This window comes from Antennarius striatus, chromosome 16 (genome assembly GCF_040054535.1).
Source record: "Antennarius striatus isolate MH-2024 chromosome 16, ASM4005453v1, whole genome shotgun sequence".
Classification (NCBI taxonomy): domain Eukaryota; kingdom Metazoa; phylum Chordata; class Actinopteri; order Lophiiformes; family Antennariidae; genus Antennarius; species Antennarius striatus.
This window is the reverse complement of record NC_090791.1, coordinates 20,664,441-20,691,094: the sequence shown is the minus strand read 5'-3', so window position 1 is coordinate 20,691,094 and position 26,654 is coordinate 20,664,441. Positions and strand designations below refer to the sequence as shown.

Sequence of the window (26,654 nt, the reverse complement as noted above, 5' to 3'; positions counted from 1 at the left end):
ATAAAGGATTTTGCTCAACGGAAAGGCATAAAAATTCATTAAGAAGTGTACCTGGATCACTAAATAGAATTTACTCTTTGATTTTAATGTAATGCTACAGCGGATACAGCGGCGGTACATGAAAATGAATGAATGAATAATTTAATTTAATGGCAACACAAATCATTTTTAATGATAAACCTTTTTAAATTAATCGAACACATTAAATGCTTTCACCCTTTATTTCCTCTTGGACTAGATCATCTGGTTCTACTGTAGAGAGGATGTGGACTCTGAATGAAAGTATTACCTCTTCTGAAATAAGTATGTCTTCACTATATCTATTTCAGCTCCAGCCCCACAGCAGACCTAATCCCACATCCTGATCCTCAGCAAAGCCGGTGGCAGGATCTGATGTTCACATATTCTGTGAAGGCTGCTGCTAGCAAATTAGTCCCTCTGGGTGCAGTGCTGTCTGTGATCTCAGTGGCACTCGACTAAGTATGGCTCAAGCACGCCTGTCACCCCTAAAAGAAGCCCCGGCGTGTCTGGGGGGGCTCATGGACGGCCGTACTCATGTTAACATTTGCAGCTAGCAGCTGCTCTGTCAATGTTTTGACCACTGGGTGTTTACCATCGAGTGTTAAAGTGATTATATGGAATGTTAAAGTGCATGGAGATGAAACTGTATTCCAAATGTTTTGAACAGGGACAGACTATTTGGATGTCCGTCACTATTCAGAGGCACTGCTGGAGTTTAACTTGTAGGCACAGCAAAATTACAACAATTAATGTAATAAAACATCAAAATCCAAACTAGTTGGAATTAATTTAAATTCACAAAACGTTCTTCAAAATAGGTGTTGTGAGGAAAAAGGCTTATTGTGCTGTGTATCAAACTATATATGGTAAATAACATACAGTTTGACACTCAACATCTGAGCCATTTCCCAAAGCCTTGACGTCTCAGAGGCACAATGTGAACTATAGTCTCAGAAATGACGTTATTACGAAAAGATCATCCAACCATGTTTCTTTACGCTGCCATTCAGTGCTCTGTGGAAAAAGGTACAATAATGTCTGTGAGAGCTGATGGCGTGATGTACTGAACGAATAACTCGATAGGAAACATCCAGGTAAAGAACAGACAGAGTCTAAAAGCTGGAAGAATACCAACATGTAATGTTTACTGAGGTTTGACTACTTCACTCACACAGTCCTGGACCTCAGGCCAGTTTGACGCTGGAATTATTGTTGGAGACAAACAATGAAAGAAGAGGGTAATAATTCTGGAAGCTAAATAAAAGTCTTAACACACAAGAGAATGAGCTCAGCCTGATTAGCTTATCTAAAATAAATGACAGAAATGACCAATAGAACACAACAACCATCTGTAAAGTTTTGCTGTCATGTCAGTCCTGAGGCCGGGTTGAAATTTAAACCCAATCCCGTTCCACCCCTCTTGGTTGGGCCCGGTCGCCCCCCTCTGGCATCAGCCCCAGGGGTGCCATCGCCACACTGTCAGGGGCATTTTGAGGGATGTTGTGTATCAAAATGATTTCAGGGCAGCCTTCAATGTCATCATAGGATTCCTCCAGGCTGTCCACCTCACAGGATGCCCCACCTGCGAGAAAAAGACTCTGTGTTAAAGCACAATTAACAGTTAGAGAGCCTCTAGTGATGGTGGTGCAGTGGCATCACGCCGGACGTACCCCACCTCCTGCCCGTAAGCAACCCCCGTGACACGCAAAAGCAGAAGGAACTTAAAAGCTTTTGAAACATGAATAAAGTGAATCAGAATTTTCCAGAAGCACCTTCAGAAAGAGCGTTTTCCCCGGCAGTGGCAGCAGTGGTGTCCTGGGGAGTCAGGGACTGAACATCGACAGCCTCATCAATATCAGCCTCATCAATATCAGCCTCATCAATATCAGCCTCATCAATATCAGCCTCATCAATATCCGCCTCATCAATATCAGCCTCATCAATATCATCATAAGAGGAAATGCTCTGCTTGTCGGCCTCCATCATGTGTTCGGTTTCAGACCTGATTTCTGCATAACAGAGAACAATAACAACTTTAATAACAGGGAACATAAATCCAAAGAATAAACTAGAAGAATACAAGAAGCGAAGAGTCAGAGTCTAATAAAAGATTGTTTTTAAATCTGGTGTCACTGCTCAAATGTTCAGTGACCAACCTTTGATCAATGGATGCCTTTCCTTTATAGAAATATGGTATTGTAGAGTTTTGTTCATAACTATAAACTATGTAAAAAAAAACTACAATTAAACAATGAAGTTTGAATCCATTTTTATGTCTTGAGACTCACTGTGATGACCTTTCTCTGCTTTGCTTATGACATCATCATGGTTGGCACTTCTGGTGTCAAACGTTTTGGCTACGTCAAAAGAAATTAGGACAAGTAAACAGTAAATGACAAAAACAACTACCTTACAATAATAGTAAAAATAATGAAAAAAAAAAGAATGATGATAATAATAATAATAATAATAATAATAATGATGATGATGATGATGATGATGATAATGATGATGATAATGATGATGATAATAATAATAATAATAATAATGATGATGATGATGATGATGATGATGATGATGATAATAATAATACTACTACTAATAATAATGATAATAATGATGATGATGATGATGATGATGATGATAATGATGATAATAATAATAATAATAATAATGATGATAATAACAATAATAATAATAATAATAATAATAATAATAATAATGATGATGATGATGATGATGATGATTTTGTCCTGATAAGCCTTTTTGAATAAAACGTGTGTACTGTCTGTAATGTCTCAAATGAAAAACAAGGAAATTGTTGATTTGTGTAGTAGTCAGGAAGTCTGACCTCTAGTGGTCAGAAGGCTCCATTACACTGTTTCATGATAAGAGAATCAGTGGATAATTCTGTTGGATTGACACTTTTTTTTTTCAGATTCAAAATACAAAACTGAAACAAATTAACTCTTTAATTTTAAAAACTCACACAATGCAAGTTCCCTGGCTTTCTTCATGCACACAAATACAATCATTACTACCAGAAACAAGAGTCCCACTCCCAGGATGATAGACTTTGTGATGGGGGGTTTGGTTACTCTCCCATAACCTGAAAATGAAACAAACACATTTCATCCTCAACTTTTAATCACAGAGGTAGAACTACATCATGTGTCAACACTAGAGAGGACTGTTTTCAGCCTGTTTTCACGGCTGTGCTCACCGTTACAGTAGATCTCTGCTGGCTTCAGCGAACCACAAGACCAGCTCTTCACACAGTACTCCATGTTCCACTCTGTCTTACAGTCCAGCGCTGTCTCCAAGCTCACATTGACCTTTAAATGTAAACGTGTCTTTAGAGTAACGCGTCTTCAGGGACACACGATATGGAGGTGAGGAATAACAACTGAACGAATGGAAAGAAAAAACAAGTACTGGTGATCCCTCCTTACTCACGGTTAATGTGCTCCAGGAACCACCCGCAAGTAACAAAATTCTGCGATATAGCGACATTTATTCACATTTTTTACGTTATTATTTATTTTATTATTTACGGTTATTTAAACGTTTCTGATCCCCCCTCCCCCCCACACTGATATTAAACTACCTTCTATCTGTATTACCTTTAAAGCACTCTGATAGACTGTTTAAAACACTTTTAAGTGTTTATTTAATATACTGTGAGTCTCGGATCGTAACGCACTTCAGGATGCTCTTAGCCAATAGCATGCGTGTATGGTATCACATGACTACTTACTAGAAATCCGCGATGAGGTGAAGCCGAGCACCTTGAAGCGCGAACAAGCGAGGGGTTACTGTAGTTAGACAGACCTTAGAACAATAATGGAATAATTGAAATACCTACCAGCGGGGTGCTGTTACGTAGTGCTAAGCTGTCGTTGTGACCGGGACAACTCAGATGTCGGCACAGGTTTTCTTTCTGCTCAGATGGAAATGACAGGAGACACACATTCTCCCACTGGTTTCGATAATTGACCATAATCTGACCTCCACATTTTTCTGTGGTCTTGAACTTCAAATTACCTGGAAAAGAAAGAAAAAAAACATTCAACTTAAATTACTGATCAGTCAAACGTTTCACTCAGTTTTTTCCCACACAGTTAATCAGTTAATGGAGAAAATTATAAGGATATTAATCCATATTTATAACAATCATGAGGTAAATAAAACCACAAGTTCTACTTCAACAAACAAAAGAAAAAAATTATTAAAGCATGAAAAATCTAAATGACACAAATGCTTTAATTAGCAGCTTCACTGTGCTCCCTAGTAAGCTAGGCTACTTAGCCCCTGGCTATAGCGGTCATAGAAGTTTGTCACACAGCAAAATAAGTCCAGTTATCTTTTCACAAGTGGTCTGTCTGTAATTGCATTCATTTTATTTTTTTAATTATTTCATTGTTAGTCAGAAAAAAATCTTTTGAAAACAAGGAACACAAATAGCTATCGAAAGTAAAAATACTGATAAAGGAAAGAGCAATCAAGAATAAAAGTTACCAACTAAAGGACCGTGTAAACACATGATTATTATCTTACAGCTTTTCCAGTTGCTAACAAGCGTTTGTCCAAACAGTAATCACATTTTCTAAACTCTAAACACAATTATCACAGCATCGGTCTTTTGTGTCCGTACCATTCACACAGTTCATGTTGCTTTCACTCAATATGCAGTCAGTGAACACATCACCACAATACTCTCATTTACTCAACAAACAACCTATAACCAATAAAATTATGGATTGTTTTTTTATTATTAACACACAACATCCCACAATAATAACAACAATATTCCAAACCTTAGATACAGTATAAAAACCTCTGATTCTGCAACGATATCAGTTCAAAAACAATAAATCACAGCTGATGAATTCTTCTTCTTTTTTTATTTTATATACTCAAATAATCCCCAAAGGGAAATGAGTGGCACACTTTAGTGTTAGTAATTCACACGTGTATATAAGTGTGTACAGGCCTTCAACACACACACACACACACACACACACACACACACACACACACACACACACACACACACACACACACACACACACACACACACACACACACACACACACACACACACACACACACACACACACAGGGGTCCTGTATGCATGCGGGGGGGGGGGGGGTCGAGTGGCGGGCCACTCCTTTATGATGAGCCCAAATGAGCAACTTCTAAGGGGGACGGCGCCTTGCTCAAGGGTGCGTCTGCAGCGCTCCAGAGGTGAGCTGACTCCTCCCACTGTCAGCTCTTACTACAGGTGTTTTTGGGTGGGAGGGGGAATCGAACCGCCAACCTTGGACCACTGGACGACCCGCTCTACCACTGAGTCACTGCCCCCCCCATTGACACACAGCAGATCATTACTGGGGGGGATCCGGCACACCAAGAGGTTCAATCCCAGGTGCATCGCCTTGGATTATATCAGAGATGGTAGAGATTAGAGACAGTAATTAGAGATTAGAGACAGTAATTAGAGATTAGAGACAGTAATTAGAGATTAGAGACAGTAATTAGAGATTAGAGACAGTAATTAGAGATTAGAGACAGTAATTAGAGATTAGAGACGGCAATTACAAATTAGAGATGGTAATTAGAGATTAGAGACAGTAATTAGAGATTAGAGACAGTAATTAGATATTAGAGACAGCAATTAGAGATTAGACACAGTAATTAGAGATTAGAGACAGCAATTAGAGATTACAGACAGTAATTAGAGATTTGAGACAGCAATTAGAGATTAGAGACAGTAATTAGAGATTAGAGACAGCAATTAGAGATTAGAGACAGTAATTAGAGATTAGAGACAGTAATTAGAGATTAGAGACAGCAATTAGAGATTAGAGACGGTAATTAGAGATTAGAGACAATAATTAGAGATTACAGACAGTAATTAGAGATTAGAGACGGCAATTAGAGATTAGAGACAGTAATTAGAGATTACAGACAGCAATTAGATATTACAGACAGTAATTAGAGATTACAGACAGCAATTAGAGATTAGAGACAGTAATTAGAGATTAGAGACAGTAATTTTGTGTTTTTTTACGTAAATCCCTCCCCGCCTTTTTTTTCTGGGCTTTTTGCTGTTGTGTTTTTGTTCAGAACACTCTTGTGTGTTTTCATGGATATTTTGTTCACTGTAATCTTTTTCTGTTCCATCATACAGTAAACAGTATTTTTACTGGACCTCCTGTAATAAACTGTAAAGGAAAAAACCTGATTTACTCTTTACTGGAATGATTTTAATGTGAACATTACATGTGGACATTAAGTTTAAACCAAGACACTTTGTGTACATTTTTCAGGCAAATACTGTACTAGTAAAACTGAAACATTAAAGTCTTTGTAACTTTTATAATGTCAATAATACCCAGTATTTTGAAACCTGGTGTACTTTGATTGACTGCATGTACTTTATGAAGTGAAAACAAGTATTATTGTTTGACATAATAATTTCATTTTGAGTCGAATATCCAGTGTTTTGGTAAAGTTAGTGTGTGCAGACAAAGAAGTGTTCTATTTTGAAATGAAGAGTTAGTGTTTATTTAATGAAATGTGTTTTTGAGAAGAAAATTAACCATTTGGACAATTGTGCTTTGTAGGTGTGAGTCTGTGTTTAGAGTTTAGAAAATGTGACTGCTGTTTGGACAAACACTTGTTAGCGACTGGAAAAAACTGTAAATTAAAGCTTCTGATACATTTTAATGAATCCTTAGAAACCTCCTGAGAGAATTCTTGTGGGAATTCTTAATTTGGTAGAACCGATTGGTTCTTTCTTTAAAGCATTATAGACATTTCATCAACTGGAGGACATGATGATTATAATGCATCCCAACTCACCAGCACAGAAAATGGACACCAGTCCTCCTTCACACTGGGACATAAATCTGTTGCACTGGCCCAGTTTGTGGTGGTAGTCCTCACAGTGGACCAGGTAGTGCTTCTGGTTTGGATCGGATGGCTTCATATCAAAGGAAATGGCTCTGATGCAATCTAGTTCTTGACAAACCAAGTGTGAGTAGTCCATGTTCCAGTGAGTGCTGCACACACTGATGTTGTTTATTCTGACCTCACCAGCACATTTCTCTGAAAGGGTGATCCTGGGCTCGTCTGGAAAGCAGCAAGATGACAAGATCACCGTTAACAGATCTCACAGGTAGAACGCAGAAGAGAAGTCAAATCCTAGGTAGTATTAAGCACAAAACCATTGACAACATTCATTAATGTCCGTTGTGTAACTCTTAACTGAGTTTGCCTTCACCTCATCAGTCTTTCTGCACCTCAAAGAAGAGGGACCCTCATTTCTGGATACCAATGTTCAGAAATTGAACAGGGTAGACAGAAGGTGTGAGAGAGGAGTGAAAGAGGACATCCACGTCAAAGTGGAGAAGCCATCTCTGAACGGGGGGTGGTCTGTGACATAACCTTTGGCCCATTTACAATAAGGTCCTTTCGAAACTCCCTAAAAGATTGTCTCCCAGGTGATACGTCTCATGCTAATGACCCTCATTTACATACAAAGGTGAAAGTCGCATTTCGCAACGATCCCCTGGTACCCCCATCAACCATCGTTCAGCAGTCAGATGGATTACAACTATGGTCGTTGGAATGTGAATAGCACTGACCCCACCCCACAGGGTTAATAATCTGACCACACCCCACAGGGTTAATAATCTGACCACACCCCACAGGGGTAATAATCTGACCACACCCCACAGGGTTAATAATCTGACCACACCCCACAGGGTTAATAATCTGACCACACCCCACAGGGTTGATAATCTGACCACACCCCACAGGGGTAATAATCTGACCACACCCCACAGGGTTAATAATCTGAACACACCCCACAGGGTTGATAATCTGACCACACCCCACAGGGGTAATAATCTGACCACACCCCACAGGGTTAATAATCTGACCACACCCACAGGGTTAATAATCTGACCAAACCCACAGGGTTAATAATCTGACCACACCCCACAGGGTTAATAATCTGACCACACCCCACAGGGTTAATAATCTGACCACAGCCCACAGGGTTGACAATCTGACCACACCCCACAGGGGTAATAATCTGGGACCAGACCCCACAGGGGTAATAATCTGGGACCAGACCCCACAGGGGTAATAATCTGGGACCAGACCCCACAGGGGTAATAATCTGGGACCAGACCAGACACCTTCAGAACTGAAGAAGCCCCTTTGATGAGAGACGAAACGTCTCCAAGGAACTTTGCTAGAGTCCAGTGGACGGACTGAAACAGCTTTGGATTTCTGCCCAGAAGCATTAACTAACTTCGAACTCTGAGTATTTTGGTATTTGAAGTCAACTATTGGTCGAGAAAGTTGGTGGAAGTAAAACCCAGTGATCACAAATAAAGTGGCGTGTCGAACTCAGTGGATCAAAGATGGGCTTTAAAGCTACACCTCTAAGGATGAATTACTTCCGTGTTTAGAGTAGTACCGGCACTTAAATGACCTCAAATGGCAATTATAGATTAGACTAATAAATAACAACTTACAAACAATTCAACTTATGAACAGCCTCTCTGAACCAGTTCTGTTTGAATGTTGAGGACTGCCTGTATTTAAGCCATAGTGACGATGATGTCAACGCACATCTTTTAACGATTAAAAAAAAATAAAGCTGATCATTTGCTGAAGGAGAGAAAGACATATAGAAAAAATTACCATGACATTCAACATAGAGCTGCCTTGTTGAAGGAAAGTCTTGCTTTTCACAAGCCCAGATGTTCACCGGATCTTTGACACCTTCACAACTGAAGTTTTTTTTCAAATCAGTGTTTAATTTGGTGACAGTTGACTCGTTCGACTTGACGCTGCCACATTTCAGGTGCTGACACAACCTGTTGCTCTCAACTTCTGTCAAGCCTTGGATGGAGACGGCTTGTCTACCTCTCTCTGAGTGGACAAACACATTTCCACTGCAGGCATCGCCGTGTTTCAGCTCCATCTTCCTCCAGTCTGTGAAGAACACATTCAGGAAGTGCAGAACTCAAAAGATGAAATGTATTTGGCAGGAAAGCAAAATCAAAATCATGAAGATGAAATCATGTTGATACCAGAGCACTGTAGGACGCCCTGGTAGCAGCTGTGCTGGTCAGAAGTCATTGTACACGCTCCAAACGAGTTCCTGTCTTTATCTCCACACTGAATTTGTGAGATGACACGAAGACCTCCTGTTTTCGGTCCAAAATGCTCACTGACGTTTACAGCTTGACCACATTTCTCCTCCCTGCAGATTACTTTTTGTGTTTCAATGTCTCGAAGAGCATCGATGCACACGGGGAGCCACTGACCCTCAGAGTGGATCTCCACAGTTCCAATGCATTTGTGTCTGGATGTGCTGATTCTGGTTTTGACATGTCCTGAAGACAAATGTAGAAAAAAGTTATTTGGATCAAAAAACGTTTTTTTGACAGTCCCATCAGGATGTCTCTGATCTGAGCTGAGTACCACGTAACAGGAATGTGGAATTATCAGCAGAAGAAACATCACTCTACTGAACAGTTGGATGAAACGACAGGACGATGAAAGAGATTCTGACCAGAAGAATAAACACAACCCGATGGAACTAACATGTGAGTGTGTATGTACCTGAGCAAACGACGTAGGCTGGTCTGTGGTCACAGCTGGTATCTTTCTCACTGTTTAACACGAGGTTACACTGGTTCACGTTGGTGGTGTGTGTTGTACAGTGCAGACTCTTGACGATCACCCCCCTTTCTTCAGGTTCCCTATTGGTGCCAATTGGAGTCCCACAGCCCAGGTTCTCACACAGCATGCTGGACTTGTTCACGGTCCAGGAGTCTGCACATACGTCTCCACAATCCCCTCCAACACACACATTGACGTTCCCCCAACAATCATCGGTCAGGGTTATGCTGATGGTTCCTGTTTCAAAAAGATCGTGACGCGTCATCATGTCTGACAGATGACTGTGTTTCAATCTCATGCCAGTGAAAAGGTGAGTGACAGGACACAACACTACAACACTCTTTTACAATGTTCTTCACACTAGTTCCCAAGATAAAAGTCTTAAAATGCGTTCAGAGTACATCATTTTTGAATGATTAGAGCTATGTATGAATCACCTGTCGCATCGGTTTATGGCTCAGGATCTGATCTGGATGGATTTGAGTCATTTTTGAGTACCAAAGACAGATTTCACAATCATTTCAGACTTTGTTGAACCAGATTAAATCCTGTTTATCACGTTTGTTCTCATTACCTGAGCATTCCAGAGCAGCAACAGAGTCATAGTGGTCCGGTGGCAGAGTCCTATTTTTACATTCAAACACAGATGTGTTGTTGGACGAGCACATGTATGAAGCATCCCAGATGTCTGTGGCCGCCTGAGTTCTGTGAACTGAATTGAAGTTCAAGGCTTTCCCACAATGCATCTGCTGACACACAGCGTTTGCAGATGCCTGGTTCCATGTTTCCTTCGATCCAGACAGCCAGTAGGGTGTTCCACCACGCTCTATCCCCACCGTACCAGAACACGAATGATTCCCTTTGAGAAACACAACCTGATGCTCTGGAAAGGTAAAGAGATAAATGGAGGTAGACGGTCCAGGTCCTGAAGCAACCACACAATGGAGCTGAGACAGACGTTCACTGTATTGGTGGACAGTTGTCTTTCTGTAGAACATCTCAATTATTCAAAGAGAAATGACTGAGATCCTCCTCTGGACCTCTACACCCAGTTTATAGAGTCAAATAAGAAAAGGAAGAAATACTCACCTTCACAGGTGATCACTGTCACAGACGTCTGCCTGGATGCAGTCTTTGAGAAGTCTTTAACACACTCAGATATATGCGAGGCATCGGATCGACACTTCACATGTTTACCCAGAAAATCACCGGAGCCCTGGCTGAAATAATCTGGATTTGGGGATTTTCTCTTATTCCCACATTTCAGTTGATTGCAGACGACATCTGAATTGATGTCTGTCCAACCGTTTCTATCAACCCTTCGCCATCGCCCTTCATACTGGACTTCCACTCTCCCAGCACATCGTCCCAGGCCATCAGCTAATCTCACGTCAATACTGTCTGCACAATTACAGCAGCGGGATTATAAACCGTGGTGCACAGTTTAAATATGAAGCTCTCACTGCGTTATGACTGTTGGTCTCACCTGCACAGACGACGTAGGCCTGGGACGAGCAGGAGAACGGCTGCTTGTCGCGCTTCGCTCCACAGAACCACAGCGACGACTCGCTGCCGGAGCAGTTCACACGGTCCATTATACCGTTCTTTATGCTCGAGGGTTTACTGGAGTCACTGACCAACTAGGAGAGACAACAGTGTTCAGCACCGCTTCTGCTGAGTCGATTTAAAACTTTAAAAACATTATAAACACCATCACCTTTCCTTTTAATACCAGGATGCTAAGGTTCGAAGTAGGAGACGACTCGTTTTCCTCTGATACATTTTATCAGCTCATATTATAAAGTAATTGTCACAACAGTCACTGCTGTTTAACAAATGTTAAATGTGTTTAATCTGCTTTTTTATTTCTAAAACACGACACTGACGACTCACTTGCCCACAGTTCAACTCCCGGCAAACCAGTTCAGCGTCTTTACTGGTCCATTTGGAGCCACACACAGGATGACTTGAAGCATTCACCATAACATAAACTGCCCCATAACATTTGCTGGGTTTATTCTTGTCCATTAGACCAACTGTGACGTTGTCTATGGGAAATAAAAGCATTGGAATATTTAGCAAATTTTTATTTGGCTCAGGTGAATTTAAATGTGAGTTTCAGGCTGTTAGTAGAAACATAGTGGTTGAACCTTAAATGAATCACCTGTACACTTCAGCTGCCTGCCGTCCACACTGTGGCTGGTCCCACAGTACATGTGCTGACAAAACCTACCAGGACTACTCGGGTTCAACGACCTCCAGCTGCCATCTTCCTCCACCTCCAGCCGCCCGTGACAGACGTTTGGTGTGTTTCCTTTAAGCTGCAGTCGCCAGTGACCTGTTTCAGGTCACGCCTTTAATCCAGGTACAAGCCCCCCTCCAGTAAACGTTAAGGCGTGTGTTACCTGAGCATTTGACAGAAGCCGGCCCTGAGCAGGAACTCGTATCCTGACTTGTGGCACAATGCCACAGATCAGCTGGATTTTTCATGCCCGAACAGTCAATCTTAATTTTCGCTGAATTTTCAAATTCTCTCCAAACCATCAGGTGTGGAACCTCCGTGGCTGTACCACAGCCGAGGCGTCGACACAAGCGGTTGGCTTCGTTTGGTCCTGAGGGAGGATTCATGTATAGGATCTGTAACGCCCTGGTTCAAAAGGTTGGCTCAAACTCAAGGATCACACAAACAACAAGACAAGTCCACAAACAACAGAAGTTGAGCAGAACAGACAAGTCATGGCCAGAGCAAAGACAATCGAAGGGATAAAAATTAAATGTCAGTCAATACAATATGATATCAAAAGGTAACAGAGGAGTCTCATCTGGGATCTCTGGAAAATTATTAAAGCTTCAGAAATTAATTTGTGAAAAGAAAAAGGCAATGTGGCAAACAGGAAGTGAATCTCAGATCGTATCAATACTAAACATGATTGGATAACTGAAAAATGTTGAGGCGAAAAAAGCTAACGGGAAACTAAACATCAGCAGGAAGTCAGACTGAAATGAAATGATCACATATTATCATATGTTCTAAGTCGGCAGCGGTACGTGTAACATGTAGTCATATCACATGCAGGAAGTACAAATACAATTGAAAGAACTTTACATGAAGACTTGCCTCAGGTTATACAGCTCTTACCCCAGTTGTCGTCACAAATATAACCTGAGGTTTTCCCCCCATCGGTGGAGTATTTGACAGCTCCTGCACATTTAAATCCATCCAGGCTAATTATAATTTCATCTGGAGCAGAAAAGAAAGGTCTGTTAATCTGTTATTCCCACAGTCCTCATCTACATCATGATGGGCTGGGTTTGAGTCGTAAAACTACTTACTTGAACATTTGATCCATTTCATGGTGTCCTTTCGATAAATGCTGGCCCCCCACCCAGGGTGTGCACACTTCCACAGATAGTTCTCCCTTCCATTGCATTTAAAATCATTGATCCACACTTTGCTGCCGACCGGTCGCAGCGTGTTCTCCGTTGACACGTGTTTTCCACAGTGAGCGCTCCTGCACACGACCTCCTCAGCGCTCCTGCTCCACTCCGTGTCCCCGGCGTAGCCCCATGTTCCGTCATGGTAGACGGCAATGTGGCCTTCACAGGGGCTGGTTCCATTCTGAAGAATCAGCCTGGTTACATTACCGGCTTGTACGAAACAAAGTTCTGAGACAGAATAAATTACAGTTATTACTATTTTAAATTGCAACCTGTAAAATGCAAAAACACAAACAATTGTCATCCAAAATAATACAAACAGAAAATTTTATTCCATTTTTAAGTTGTGACATTTGTAATTGAAAGACAGTTTTGACCAAGTTTTGGTACGTTTTTCTACATTTGAATTTGGATAACTGACTTTATTTTTGGATGATTTCATCTGCAAGTGATGACAACAAACTTTAAATATTCATCTAAATGCACTGAAATATAAAAAACTGAATTTTCCACTACAATGTGGCCAAAATTATTTCATTCATTGCAGCGCATGGCAACAGTAATTATACATATTAAATAAATAATTGATCATAAATTTTTACAATTCTAAAAATGTCAACATTTTCTTGTCATTTTGTAAAATATAAAACTAAATCAAAAAAATATTTTTTAAATTTTTTTTACCTTTAACAGATTTCACTGTAAAAAAAAAGTCTTACTTTCACATTTCCTTCCTTTCCAGGTATCAAATTAGCTTTCAAGAAAACCTAGCAAAGACTAATCAACTCAAGTTTGTCTAAAGGGTTTATTATAAAAAACTATCCAGTTTTAATTAGGACAAAGTGCAAATATAAAGAAAAGTGATGCCACTTGCCTTGAAGTAAGAACATTGATTGAACAAGAATCATGTAGAGGAGAATGAACCACATCATCATGACACCTCCTGATGAGAATGACTCTCACTAACGCCAGCGCTGCTTTATACAACCAAGGATGAGCCAACCAGTAACAAATTCATGTTTTTGAAAGCACACATGTTCAGGAAGACAAATAAATTCAATTTTACCAATATTACTGAGACATCTTAACACAGGTTATAAAACCTAACGCAAAAAAATTAAATTACACTATTTTTGGTTGGTCTCTAACAATAACATGCTGTCTGTTAGCTGTTAGTTATTGTCTTTTATCAAAGACCTCAACAGAATCGTTATTTTCCGTAATGTACACATTTAATTATTACATTTAATCAGTTGTAATTTTAATAAGTCCCAATACATCCAAATTTTTACATGAAATATGAAATATGTATATATGTATATGTGCATGTACGTACTATATGTATGTGTGTATATATATGTATACATGTATGTATTAAATGTATGTATGTATGTATGTATATGTGCATGTACGTATGTATATATATGTACAGTATGTGTGTATGTATGCATGTATGTATGTGTGTATGTATGTATGTATGTATGTATGTATGTATGGATGCATGTATGTTTGTATGTGTATATGTATGTGTTTATTTGTATGTATTCATGCATGTTACTGTTTTTATTTCAGTTTATTTCTTAGGAGAAGGGAATCATTCTCATATCTGTGAGTCACATGGAAGAGTTTTGATCACATATTTACATTCATCACTGATGTCATCACAGATTAGTATAGCTGGCTAAAATGAGGGTTTGTCAGCAGAGATAAAAAAACAGAAGTAACACCACAATTTTGTGGGTTGTGTTTCTGAAACCAAATGATTTATCTCAAAAGGAAACTGTGATCTTACATTTCCTGTCCCCCATCTTTGCAGGAAACAAAAATTAACAGCTAACAGTTGAGTTAATGATGGTTGATGTGAAGTGAACAACTGCAAATACAGTGTATAACTTTATATATCTTTTACTGAGACAAAAAAATCATTGATTGTATTCTTTATAGCATAATCGTCTTGTTTTAATCCATCTGAATAAAAACCTAAAGGTCAAAAGAAGCCATTCCTGTGCCCACGCTTCTTATGGAAGAACTCACTGAGGAGAACTTTCAATTGTCTTTCACAGAATGTTCATTTTTCCATAATGTACATTTAATTATCACATTTATTCATTAATATTATTTCAATAAGTGACAATACATCCATATTTGAAATGTATGTATGTATGTACGTATGCATGTATGTATGTACAGTACGTGTGTATGTACTGTGTGTATGAATGTATGTATATACTGTATTTATGAATATATGTATGCATGTTACTATTTCTTTTACTTTTTTCACCCTATTTATTCGGACACTAGAATCAAGTCATTTTGTTATTTGTTGATAGGTTAAATTATCTTGCTACACTGACATATATTTTCACGTCTGTTACATTTCTCTTACAAGTGTTTATTTTTTGTATTTTAGCTGCTTTTTTGCAGCAACACATGAGTAATTTACCATCATTCTCATATCTGTGAGTCAATTGGAAGAGTTTTGATCACATATTTCCATTTATCAGTGATGCAGTCACAGATGTACTATGATTCAGCTGCTGGTTTGGCTTGTGTTTCTGAAACCAAATCTTTTATCTTGACAGGAAACAGTGATCTTACATCTCCTTTCCCTTATTTTTGCAAGAAACACAAAATTATCACCTAGCAACTGAGTTTATCATGGTTGATTAGTAGTGAACAGCTGCAAATACACTATATAACTTTAAATATCTTCTACCGATACAGTAAATCATTCATTCAGTTTTTAAATATCATCATCTCATGTCTGATTCAGAGAGCCCATTTCTCATATCTGTGAGTCATCTTGTTTTACAGTTTTTTCCAGTCGCTAACAAGCGTTTGTCCAAACAGTAATCACATTTTCAAAACTCTAAACACAATTATCACAGCATCGGTCTTTTGTGTCCGTACCATTCACACAGTTCATGTTGCTTTCACACAGTATGCAGTCAGTGAACACATTCATTTTCTTAACAGACAGGCTATACCTCCCAACAAAATAGTGGATTGTTTTTCTATTATTAACACACAACATCCCACAATAATAACAACCATATTCCAAACCTTAGATACAGCATAAAAACCTCTGAATCTGCAACGCCATCAGTTCAAAAACAATAAATCACAGCTGATAAATTCTTCTTCTTTTTTTATTTTATATACTCAAATAATCCCCAAAGGGAAATGAGTGGCACACTTTAGTGTTAGTAATTCACACGTGTATACATAAGTGTGTACAGGCCTTCAACACACACACACACACACACACACACACACACACACACACACACACACACACACACACACACACACACACACACACACACACACACACACACACACACACACACACGGGTCCTGTATGCATGCAGACGTAGGTAGAGTGGCGGGCCACTCCTTTATGATGAGCCCAAATGAGCAACTTCTAAGGGGGACGGCGCCTTGCTCAAGGGTGCGTCGGCAGCGCTCCAGAGGTGAGCTGACTCCTCCCACTGTCAGCTCTCACTACAGGTGTTTTTGGGTGGGAGGGGGAATCGAACCGCCAACCTTGGACCACTGGACGACCCGCTCTACCACTGAGTCACTGCCCCCCCCATTGACACACAGCAGATCATTACTGGGGGGGATCCGGCACACCAAGAGGTTCAATCCCAGGTGCATCGCCTTGGATTATATCAGAGATGGTAGAGATTAGAGACAGTAATTAGAGATTACAGACAGTAATTAGAGATTACAGCCAGTAATTAGAGATTAGAGACAGTAATTAGAGATTAGAGACAGTAATTAGAGATTAGAGACAGTAATTAGAGATTAGAGACATTAATTAGAGATTACAGACAGTAATTAGAGATTACAGACAGTAATTAGAGATTAGAGACAGTAATTAGAGATTAGAGACAGTAATTAGAGATTACAGACAGTAATTAGAGATTAGAGACAGTAATTAGAGATTAGAGACAGTAATTAGAGATTAGAGACAGTAATTAGAGATTACGGACATTAATTAGAGATTACAGACAGTAATTAGAGATTAGAGACAGTAATTTTGTGTTTTTTTTCATAAACCCCTCCGTCCACACCCCCCCCCTCCTTTTTTTTTCTGGGCTTTTTGCTGTTGTTGTGTTTTTGTTCAGAACACTCTTGTGTGTTTCATGGATATTTTGTTCACTGTAATCTTTTTCTGTTCCATCATACAGTAAACAGTATTTTTACTGGACCTCCTGTAATAAACTGTAAAGGAAAAAACCTGATTTGCTCTTTACTGGAATGATTTTAATGTGAACATTACATGTGGACATTAAGTTTAAACCAAGACACTTTGTGTACATTTTGCAGGCAAATACCAGTAAAACTGAAACATTAAAGTCTTTGTAACTTTTATAATGTCAATAATACCCAGTATTTTGAAACCTGGTGTACTTTGATTGACTGCATGTACTTTATGAAGTGAAAACAAGCATTATTGTTTGACATAATAATTTCATTTTGAGTCAAAAATCTAGAGTTTTGGTAAAGTTAGTGTGTGCAGACAAAGAAGTGTTCTATTTTGAAATGAAGAGTTAGTGTTTATTTAATGAAATGTGTTTTTGAGAAGAAAATTAACCATTTGGACAATTGTGCTTTGTAGGTGTGAGTCTGTGTTAAGAGTTTAGAAAATGTGACTGCTGTTTGGACAAACACTTGTTAGCGACTGAAAAAAACTTTAAATGTAAAACTCGTGAAGGACACAGAGTTGAACGTTATCTCACCCTTTAGAGGAAAAGCCTGTTGACATCTTACTATTTAGTTTCCTTATTTAGAGACATGTTCTACTATTCATGGTGAATTGCTGTATTGAGTCAGCTTCAGTATTCATTTTGATTGTGAGTCTGCTTATGTGTCTATGTGAGACTCAGATTATTTTATTTCTGAATTGTATTTATTTTATTTAACTGTATTCGTATTACATTTTTCAGAAATGCACCTGGTCTCATTGGTTTTCTGATGTGCTTGGCCTTTTTTCTTTTGAATTTCATTTATAAAGCACACTTAACCAATAAAAATGTGGATTTCAAATCTTCTCTTCTTGGTGTATTCTATTGATTAGTCATGAACTACAATTTTGTAATGTCCTAGAATTCACATTCTTTATTTGGGGGCCTTTAGCTGGTATGAGATTAAAATGCAATTAATTAGATTAATTAATTACGAATCCTGTAATTAATTAGATTAATTTTCTTAATCGCCTGATAGCACTAAAAAAATGAATCTAAAATCCAGTGACTGGTAGAATGTCCAGTGATCATCTGTCAGTGTTTTTGACCAGAAATAGGATATACTGTATGATTTCACTTCTCATTTGTACAAAAGCTGAAGGAATCAGATCAACTGAGTTAGTGAACTTTCTCAAATCTCCTCAGAAATGATGTGTCTATTATAAACCTTAGCAGTATTATTAACATTAAATCACCCAAACAGTAAAGGGTTAATGAGAAGACATGTTTTTACCAGCGGTTGTGAAGAAGCATGAGATGAAGGAGGAGTCGCGTAAGACTAAACAGTCTGAGCAGAACAGATGTTATTGTTGTTGTGTCTTTGTGTTGTTGTGCTGTGGCGCTACATTATGTTGTGTTGTTACGTTGCATTGCGTCTTGTTGCTTTGCTTCTTGTTGCTTTGCTTCTTGTTGCATTGCCTTACGTTACGTTACGTTGTGTTGCATTACGTTACATTGCATCATGTTGAGTCTTGCTACGTTACGTTACGTTGTGTTACATTGTGTACATTGCGTTGCATTACATTACTTTACGTTTGTCACGGGTTCATGAATGCAGTGGGGAGAAACTGATGGCACAGCTGCAAAAGATCCGTTTGGTGGGTTTTTTATTTTCACCAAAAACAACCAGTGAAAAAATGTTTACAGTGAAGATAAAAATTCCCAAAACCAAAAACCCAGCACAACAAAAAGAAGTATCTACATGCAGAGAAAACTTACACTACTAATAGCCACCATGCACAACGTTCGATAACTCCAGCTCCACTCTAGCTCCAACTCTCCAACTCTCACCCCATGAAGCAGAAATGCTTCCTTTATATATCCCCATGCCCCTCCCCTGGCGATCCAACAAGAATTAAGTAGGGTTGTTTTTACAATATCTGGAATAATATACCAGAAATAGAAAAAATTACTACTAACCTGCTTTACAAATAAACCAGAACAGAATAAAACATAAATGTCCATCATATGGCTGTTTAAACATCAATCAAAACCCTGCAAAATAGGGAACAATCCAATAATAACCAAAATGGTTCAGTCCAGGTACCGGGCTGACCTGACAGTGCGCTACAATGCGCTATTTAAGGCACGCCCAGGTAGTGCCCAGGTTTGGCCCCTGACCCGGAGGCGGACCAACGCAGCATCCTCAGGTCAGCGTTTGTCATACAGTTTTGTGTGGATGTGGGGAAAACGCGTTGGCGCCGAGTCCAACGCACTACCGACACTTTGTTTGATGCGGACACGTGAGTGTGGACCTGAAACAGTCTGAGCAGGACCGCGGTCCAGGAACCAATGAGAGTGCAGCTGTGGCTGCTCTCCTGGGCGGAGCGGTCTCTATCGCTCTCTCACAATGTTGCGTTACATTGTGTTACGTTATGTTACGTTGCGTTGCATTACGTTACATTGTATTACGTTTCATTGCATTGCGTTGTGTTACGTTGCATTGCGTTACGTTGCGTTGCGTTACGTTGAGTTGCATTGCATTGCATTGCGTTGCGTTGCGTTGCGTTGCATTACGTTATGTTGTGTTACATTATGTTGCGTTATCTTACGTTGCGTTGCGTTGCGTATACTATGTTATGCTGTGGTCTGTGTGACTGTCATACAGGAGGGCGAGTTGGCCAGCTAACCTGATGACCAGCTACTTATTCCAGCTGTTGTATATTTTTTAATTTCGCACCAATATCCCAAAAACTGATTTGAATCTACATACTTTTATTGCCTTTTTGTTGCCCCTTGACAAACTGTTATCCATCATGGATCACCCGCTCACCCTCTCCACCACACACTGGACAGACAGCGGTGCTCGTTCTCCAATAGACTACTACAGCTCTGCTGTTGAACTGAAAAGTACAGGAAGTCATTCCTGCCACAAGTCATCATGCTGTACAAAAGCTCTATCATATCAGACAGAGTCCCACCACCAGTCTGATGTTTAGATATGGCTTCACTAGGTCCTGTGTACGGCCACAGAGTGCAACACTTATTTATTACTAAAGGCCTACCATGCTTGGGTACTGTTGTTGTTGTTGTTATTATTTTTATTATTTTTATTATTATTTTATTATTAATAATATTATTATTATTATTATTATTATTATTATTATTAATAATAATAATAATATTATTATTATTATTATTATTATTATTATTATTATTATTAATAATAATAATAATAATAATAATATTATTATTATTATTATTACAGTGTCAATATTATTATCCATCCATCCATCTTCCACCGCTTATCCGTAGTCGGGTCGCAGGGGCAGCAGCTTCAGCAGGGAGCTCCAAAGTTTCCTTTCCCCCCACATCCACCAGCTCTGACTGGGGGGTCCCAAGGCGTTCCCAGACCAGTGTTGAGATATAATCCCTCCACCTGGTCCTGGGTCTGCCCCGAGGTCTCCTCCCAGCTGGACGTGCCAGAAACACCTCCCTAGGGAGGCGTCACGGAGGCATATTATTAATATTTTTTTAATGTTATTATTATTATTATTATTATTATTATTATTATTATTATTATTATTATTACTATTATCTTTCCCTGTCTTATTTATCATCTATCTGTCTGTCTGTCTGTCTGTCTGTCTGTCTGTCTGTCTGTCTGTCTGTCTGTCTGTCTGTCTATCTATCTATCTATCTATTTATCTATCTGATGAGCTTTAATAGCACACAGTGCCTTGTGAAAGTATTGCCCCCCCCCCCCCCCCAAGAACGTTTTGACATTTTGCCACATTTCAGGCTTCAAACTTAAACAAACTGAAAATATTTTTCTAGGATCAACAACATGTGAGACCCGATCCTGAAGTGGAACCAGATTTATTCTACCTTTATATCGTGTTTAGAAATAAAAACCTAAAAGTAGGACGTGTTAAAGTATCCCCCCCCCCCCGTTCTCTCAGCTCAGCTAACCGACTCCAGAAGTTCCCTGATGACTTGTGATGATCCAGTGTTGACCTACATGACTAACAAGGACAAACAGAGGGACCTGTGTGTCACCTGGTCTCACATTCACACGTCCTACTTTTAGGTTTTTGTTTCTGAACACGATATAAAGGTAGAATAAATCTGGTTCCACTTCAGGATCGGGTCTCACATGTTGTTGGCTCTAGAAAATATTTTCAGTTTGTTATCTTTAAGTTTGAAGCCTGAAATGTGGCAAAATATCTAGAAGGTTTTTTTTGGAGGAGGGGGGGGAATACTTTCACAAGGCACTGTAAGTGACATAAGACATAAGATCAAGCTGAGCTTGAAATTTCAAGTCACTCCAATAAATGTGTGGTTTGTGATCACCATCCCGCTCCGTTAAGATCTTGGGGCTGAGAGTGTATGGGTTCAGTTTAGAGAGACCCTTGAAGCACCTTGATGCCACCACTGGCCCTGCTGGAGGCCTACACTCCAGTGGCTCCTTGTCCCATGTTATAATAATATAAGAAGAAAAAGAAACAAAAACAAACTTTATCATCCATGGGGAAATTATCTTTTTACTCATGCTATATGTATGTATGATGTACTGATGTGTTTTTGTATTGGACAATAAAACATATTCTTCTACTTGTATATAATGTGTGCAGTTTAGACAGATATATACTTTATTCTATCGATCAATAAAGAATACGTCAATCTAAACTGCACACGTACAAGTGCAGTCTAGATAGACTTTTATTGTCACACACAATAATACATCACAGTATTACATACAGTTATACACCACAAAATGTTCTTTACCTGTCCAGCTTTCAATGGTAAATTAATTAATACAAAATTAATACAAATATCACGCATTCAGCGACTCAACTATGTTGTCGTACAGCATGAATACTTTAGTAACTTGTATTGTTACCACTAGATGGCAGAAGAACACAACTATTTTGATCAACAAGCCTCTCCTCCATTTAAATTAAAATTACTATTAATGAAGTTCAGTTTTGTTTTCAGACCTAAAATAGATTAAAATATAATAGTAAGATATTTGTGTTAGGTAGAACAGGTTAGCTAGAACAGGTTAGCTAGTTCATGTTAGCTAGTTCATGTTAGGTAGAACAGGTTAGCTACAACAGGTTAGCTAGTTCATGTTAGCTAGAACAGGTTAACTATAACAGGTTAGCTAGAACAGGTTAGCTAGAACAGGTTATCTAGTTCATGTTAGCTAGAACATGTTAGCTAGAACGGGTTAGCTAGAACGGGTTAGCTAAAACGGGTTAGCTAGAACGGGTTAGCTAAAACTGGTTAGCTAGAACGGGTTAGCTAGTTCATGTTAGCTAGTTCATGTTAGCTAGAACAGGTTAGCTAGAACAGGTTAGCTAGAATGAGATAGCTAGAACGGGTTAGCTAGAATGGGTTAGCTAGAACAAGTTAGCTAGTTCATGTTAGCTAGAACAGGTTAGCTAGTTCATGTTAGTTAGAATAGGTTAACTAGAACAGGTTAGCTAGAACAGGTTAGGTAGAACAGATTATCTAGTTCATGTTAGCTAGAACATGTTAGCTAGAACGGGTTAGCTAGAACGGGTTAGCTAAAACGGGTTAGCTAGAATGGGTTAGCTAGAACTGGTTAGCTAGAACGGGTTAGCTAGTTCATGTTAGCTAGTTCATGTTAGCTAGAACAGGTTAGCTAGAACGGGTTAGCTGGAATGGGATAGCTAGAACGGGTTAGCTAGAATGGGTTAGCTAGAACAAGTTAGCTAGGTCATGTTAGCAAGAACAGGTTAGCTAGTTCAGGGATCGGTCCCTTGTCTCACTAGAGCTTCTCTTCAAATGTGCGTATGCATAGCCCCGCCTTCTTGGAGTGAGTATCCAATCACAGGACACGTACATGTCAGGTGATCGTGAGGCCAGCTAGAAGGCCTTAGTGTCGCCAACTGGTGATCTGATTGGCTGTCGCATCTGTCTGTTAACAATGTGTTCCTGTTCACTCACAGGTCAGGGAGACCTGCATTCTAGATTCTGAAGGTCCTCGGCAGATTTCATTCAACCTGGCAACACAATGTCATGTGATATTCCAATGTATAATTATATATTAATGCATAATATTTGAATATGTTTATTTAAGGAAAATGCATTAAAATAAAATTAACTTTTATCATAAATGTTATCATGATTTCTGGTTATGTTAGACCAGCAGAGAAGGCCTTGCTGGTCCTGACACACCACTGCTTATAAGGAACCACACAATGTGGAGGGAAATGAGAGAGACAACAGAAAAGATGGGAAGCTGACATAGGAGAATGGACCCATTTGAAACTCAGACAAGGAGTCAACCCAAACAACAAATACGCCCTTCTTTTAATAGTTCTTCTTCTTTTCCTTTCGGCTTTTCCCTTCAGGGGTCGCCACAGCGAATCAATTTCCTCCATCTAGCCCTGCCCTTTGAATCCTCTTCTCTCACACCAACTACCTTCATGTCCTCTTTCACTACATCCATAAACCTCCTCTTTGGTCTTCCTCTAGGCCTCCTGCCTGGCAGTTCAGAACTCAGCATCCTTCTACCAATATATTCACTATCTCTCCTCTGGACATGTCCAAACCATCTCAGTCTGGCCTCTCTGACTTTATCTCCAGAACCTCTAACATGTGCTGTCCCTCTGATGGACTCATTCCTGATCCTATCCATCCTGGTCACTCCCAGAGAGAACCTCAGCATCTTCATCTCTGCTACCTCCAGCTCTGTCTCCTGTCTTTTCCTCAGGGACACTGTCTCTAGACCAAACAACATCGCTGGTCTCACCACAGTTTTGTACACCTTTCCTTTCATTTTAGCTGAAACTCTTCTATCACACATCACACCTGACACTTTCCTCCACCCGTTCCATCCTGCCTGGACACGCTTCTTCACCTCTTTTCCACACTCTCCATTGCTCTGGACTGTTGAGCCTAAGTACTTCAAATCCTCCACCTTCTTGATCTCTTCTCCCTCTAACCTCACTCTTCCACTTGGGTCCCTCTCATTCACACACATGTACTCTGTCTTACTGCGGCTAACCTTCATTCCTCTTCTTTCCAGGACAAACCTCCACCTCTCTAGCTTCTCCTCCACCTGTTCCCTGCTCTCACTGCAGATCACAATGTCATCTGCAAACATCATAGTCCATGGAGATTCCTGTCTAACCTGGTCTGTCAGTCTGTCCATCACCATAGCAACAAGAAGGGGCTCAGAGCTGATCCCTGATGCAGTCCCACCTCCACCTTGAACTCCTCTGTCACACCTACAGCACACCTCACCACTGTCTTACAGTCCTCATACATGTCCTGCACCGCTCTAACATACTTCTCTGCCACTCCAGACTTCCTCATACAATACCACAGTTCCTCTCTGGACACCCTGTCATCAGCTTTCTCCAGATCTACAAAAACACAATGCAGCTCCCTCTGGCCTTCTCTGTACTTCTCTATCAACATCCTCAAAGCAAATACTGCATCTGTAGTACTCTGTTTTGGCATGAAACCATACTGCTGCTCACAAATGTTCACTTCTGCCCTTAGTCTAGCTTCCACTACTCTCTCCCATAACTTCATTGTATGGCTCATCAGCTTTATTCCTCTGTAGTTGCCACAACTCTGCACATCTCCCTTGTTCTTAAAAATGGGCACCAGCACACTTCTCCTCCATTCCTCAGGCATCTTCTCACTATCTAAGATCCTGTTGAACAACCCAGTCAGAAACTCTACTGCCACCTCTCCTAGACACTTCCATACCTCTACAGGTATATCATCAGGACCGACTGCCTTTCCACTCTTCATCCTCTTCAATGCCCTCCTCACTTCATCCTGACTGATCTTTGCTACTTCCTGGTCCACAACAGTCACCTCTTCTAGTCTTTGTTCCCTCTCATTTTCCACGTTCATCAACTCTTCAAAGTACTCTTTCCATCTTCCCATCACACTACTGGCACCTGTCAATAGACTTCCATCCCTATCCTTAATCACCCTAACCTGCTGTACGTCCTTCCCATCTCTGTCTCTCTGTCTTGCCAACCTGTATAGATCAGTCTCTCCCTCCTTACTGTCCAACCTAGCATACAAGTCATCAAAAGCTTCTTGTTTGGCCTTTGCTACCTCTACCTTCACCTTACGCTGCAGCTCCCTGTACTCCTGTCTACTCTCCTCAGTCCTCTCAGTGTCCCACTTCCTCTTAGCTAACCTCTTTCTCTGTATACACTCCTGTACCTCCTCATTCCACCACCAAGTCTCCTTATCTACTTTCCTTCCAGATGACACACCAAGTACTCTCCTACCTGTCTCCCTGATCACATTAGCTGTAGTTGTCCAGTCATCTGGAAGCACCTCCTGACCACCCAGAGCCTGTCTTAACTCCTTCCTAAAAGTCATGCAACTCTTCCTTTTTCAGCTTCCACCATTTTGTCTTCTGCTCTGCCTTTGTCCTCTTCATCTTCCTCACCACCAGAGTCATCCTACACACCACCATCCTATGCTGTTTGGCTACACTCTCACCTACCACTACTTTACAGTCACTGATCTCCTTCAGGTTACACCGTCTACACAAGATGTAGTCTACCTGTGTGCTCCTACCTCCACTCTTATAGGTCACTCTATGTTCCTGCCTCTTCTGGAAGAAAGTATTCACTACAGCCATTTCCATCCTTTTTGCAAAGTCAACTACCATCTGTCCTTCTGCGTTCCTCTCCTGGATACCAAACCTGCCCATCACCTCCTCATCACCTCTGTTTCCTGCACCAACATGTCCATTGAAGTCTGCACCAATGACAACTCTCTCACTTCTAGGCATGGTCTGCATCACTTCATCAAGGTCCGACCAGAATTTCTCCTTCTCCCCCAGCTCACATCCTACCTGTGGAGCATACCCACTAACAACATTGAACATCACACCTTCTATTTCTAGCTTCAGACTCATCACTCCATCTGACACTCTTTTTACCTCCAGGACATTCCTAACAAACTCCTCCTTCAAGATAACTCCTACTCCATTTCTCTTCCCATCTACACCATGATAGAACAACTTGAACCCTGCTCCTAAACTTCTAGCCTTGCTACCTTTCCACCTGGTCTCCTGGACACACAGTATGTCTACCTTCCTCCTCTGCATCATGTCAACCAACTCTCTACCTTTTCCTGTCATAGTTCCAACATTCAACGTCCCTACTCTCAGTCCTATACTCTTGGTGTTCCTCTTCTCTTTCTTCGTGCGGACGCACTTTCCTCCTCTCCTTCTTCGACCAACAGTAATCCAATTTCCACCGGCGCCCTGTAGGTCAACA

General features: G+C 40.1%; 1 protein-coding gene across 1 annotated transcript; it reads right to left on the bottom strand.

The window, feature by feature from the left end:
* Nucleotides 1-1,141: 1,141 nt before the first annotated feature.
* Nucleotides 1,142-14,101, bottom strand: LOC137609745 (scavenger receptor cysteine-rich type 1 protein M160). The gene is made up of 19 exons (XM_068337003.1): nucleotides 14,043-14,101; nucleotides 13,064-13,396; nucleotides 12,870-12,971; nucleotides 12,136-12,342; nucleotides 11,895-12,068; nucleotides 11,624-11,778; nucleotides 11,217-11,370; nucleotides 10,820-11,131; nucleotides 10,305-10,613; nucleotides 9,671-9,967; nucleotides 9,136-9,441; nucleotides 8,744-9,037; nucleotides 6,890-7,159; nucleotides 3,887-4,065; nucleotides 3,245-3,356; nucleotides 3,011-3,130; nucleotides 2,310-2,378; nucleotides 1,794-2,030; nucleotides 1,142-1,603 (listed from the first exon to the last, which is right to left on the bottom strand). Exons 1-19 carry the CDS (start codon nucleotides 14,098-14,100, stop codon nucleotides 1,416-1,418), a joined length of 3,876 nt encoding a protein of 1,291 aa, XP_068193104.1. The 5' UTR covers nucleotide 14,101; the 3' UTR covers nucleotides 1,142-1,415.
* Between the last annotated feature and the right edge of the window lie 12,553 nt (nucleotides 14,102-26,654).

What these genes read in the sequence shown, in the direction of transcription:
- LOC137609745 (XM_068337003.1), bottom strand. Translation starts at nt 14,100, where the DNA reads ATGATGTGGTTCATTCTCCTCTACATGATTCTTGTTCAATCAATGTTC. An exon ending in AGCCTACGTCGTTTGCTCAG is followed by an intron (nt 9,442 to 9,670) that starts GTACATACACAC and finishes ATTTGTCTTCAG; the next exon opens with GACATGTCAAAACCAGAATC. An exon ending in GCTCTATGTTGAATGTCATG is followed by an intron (nt 7,160 to 8,743) that starts GTAATTTTTTCT and finishes GCTGCTTTCCAG; the next exon opens with ACGAGCCCAGGATCACCCTT.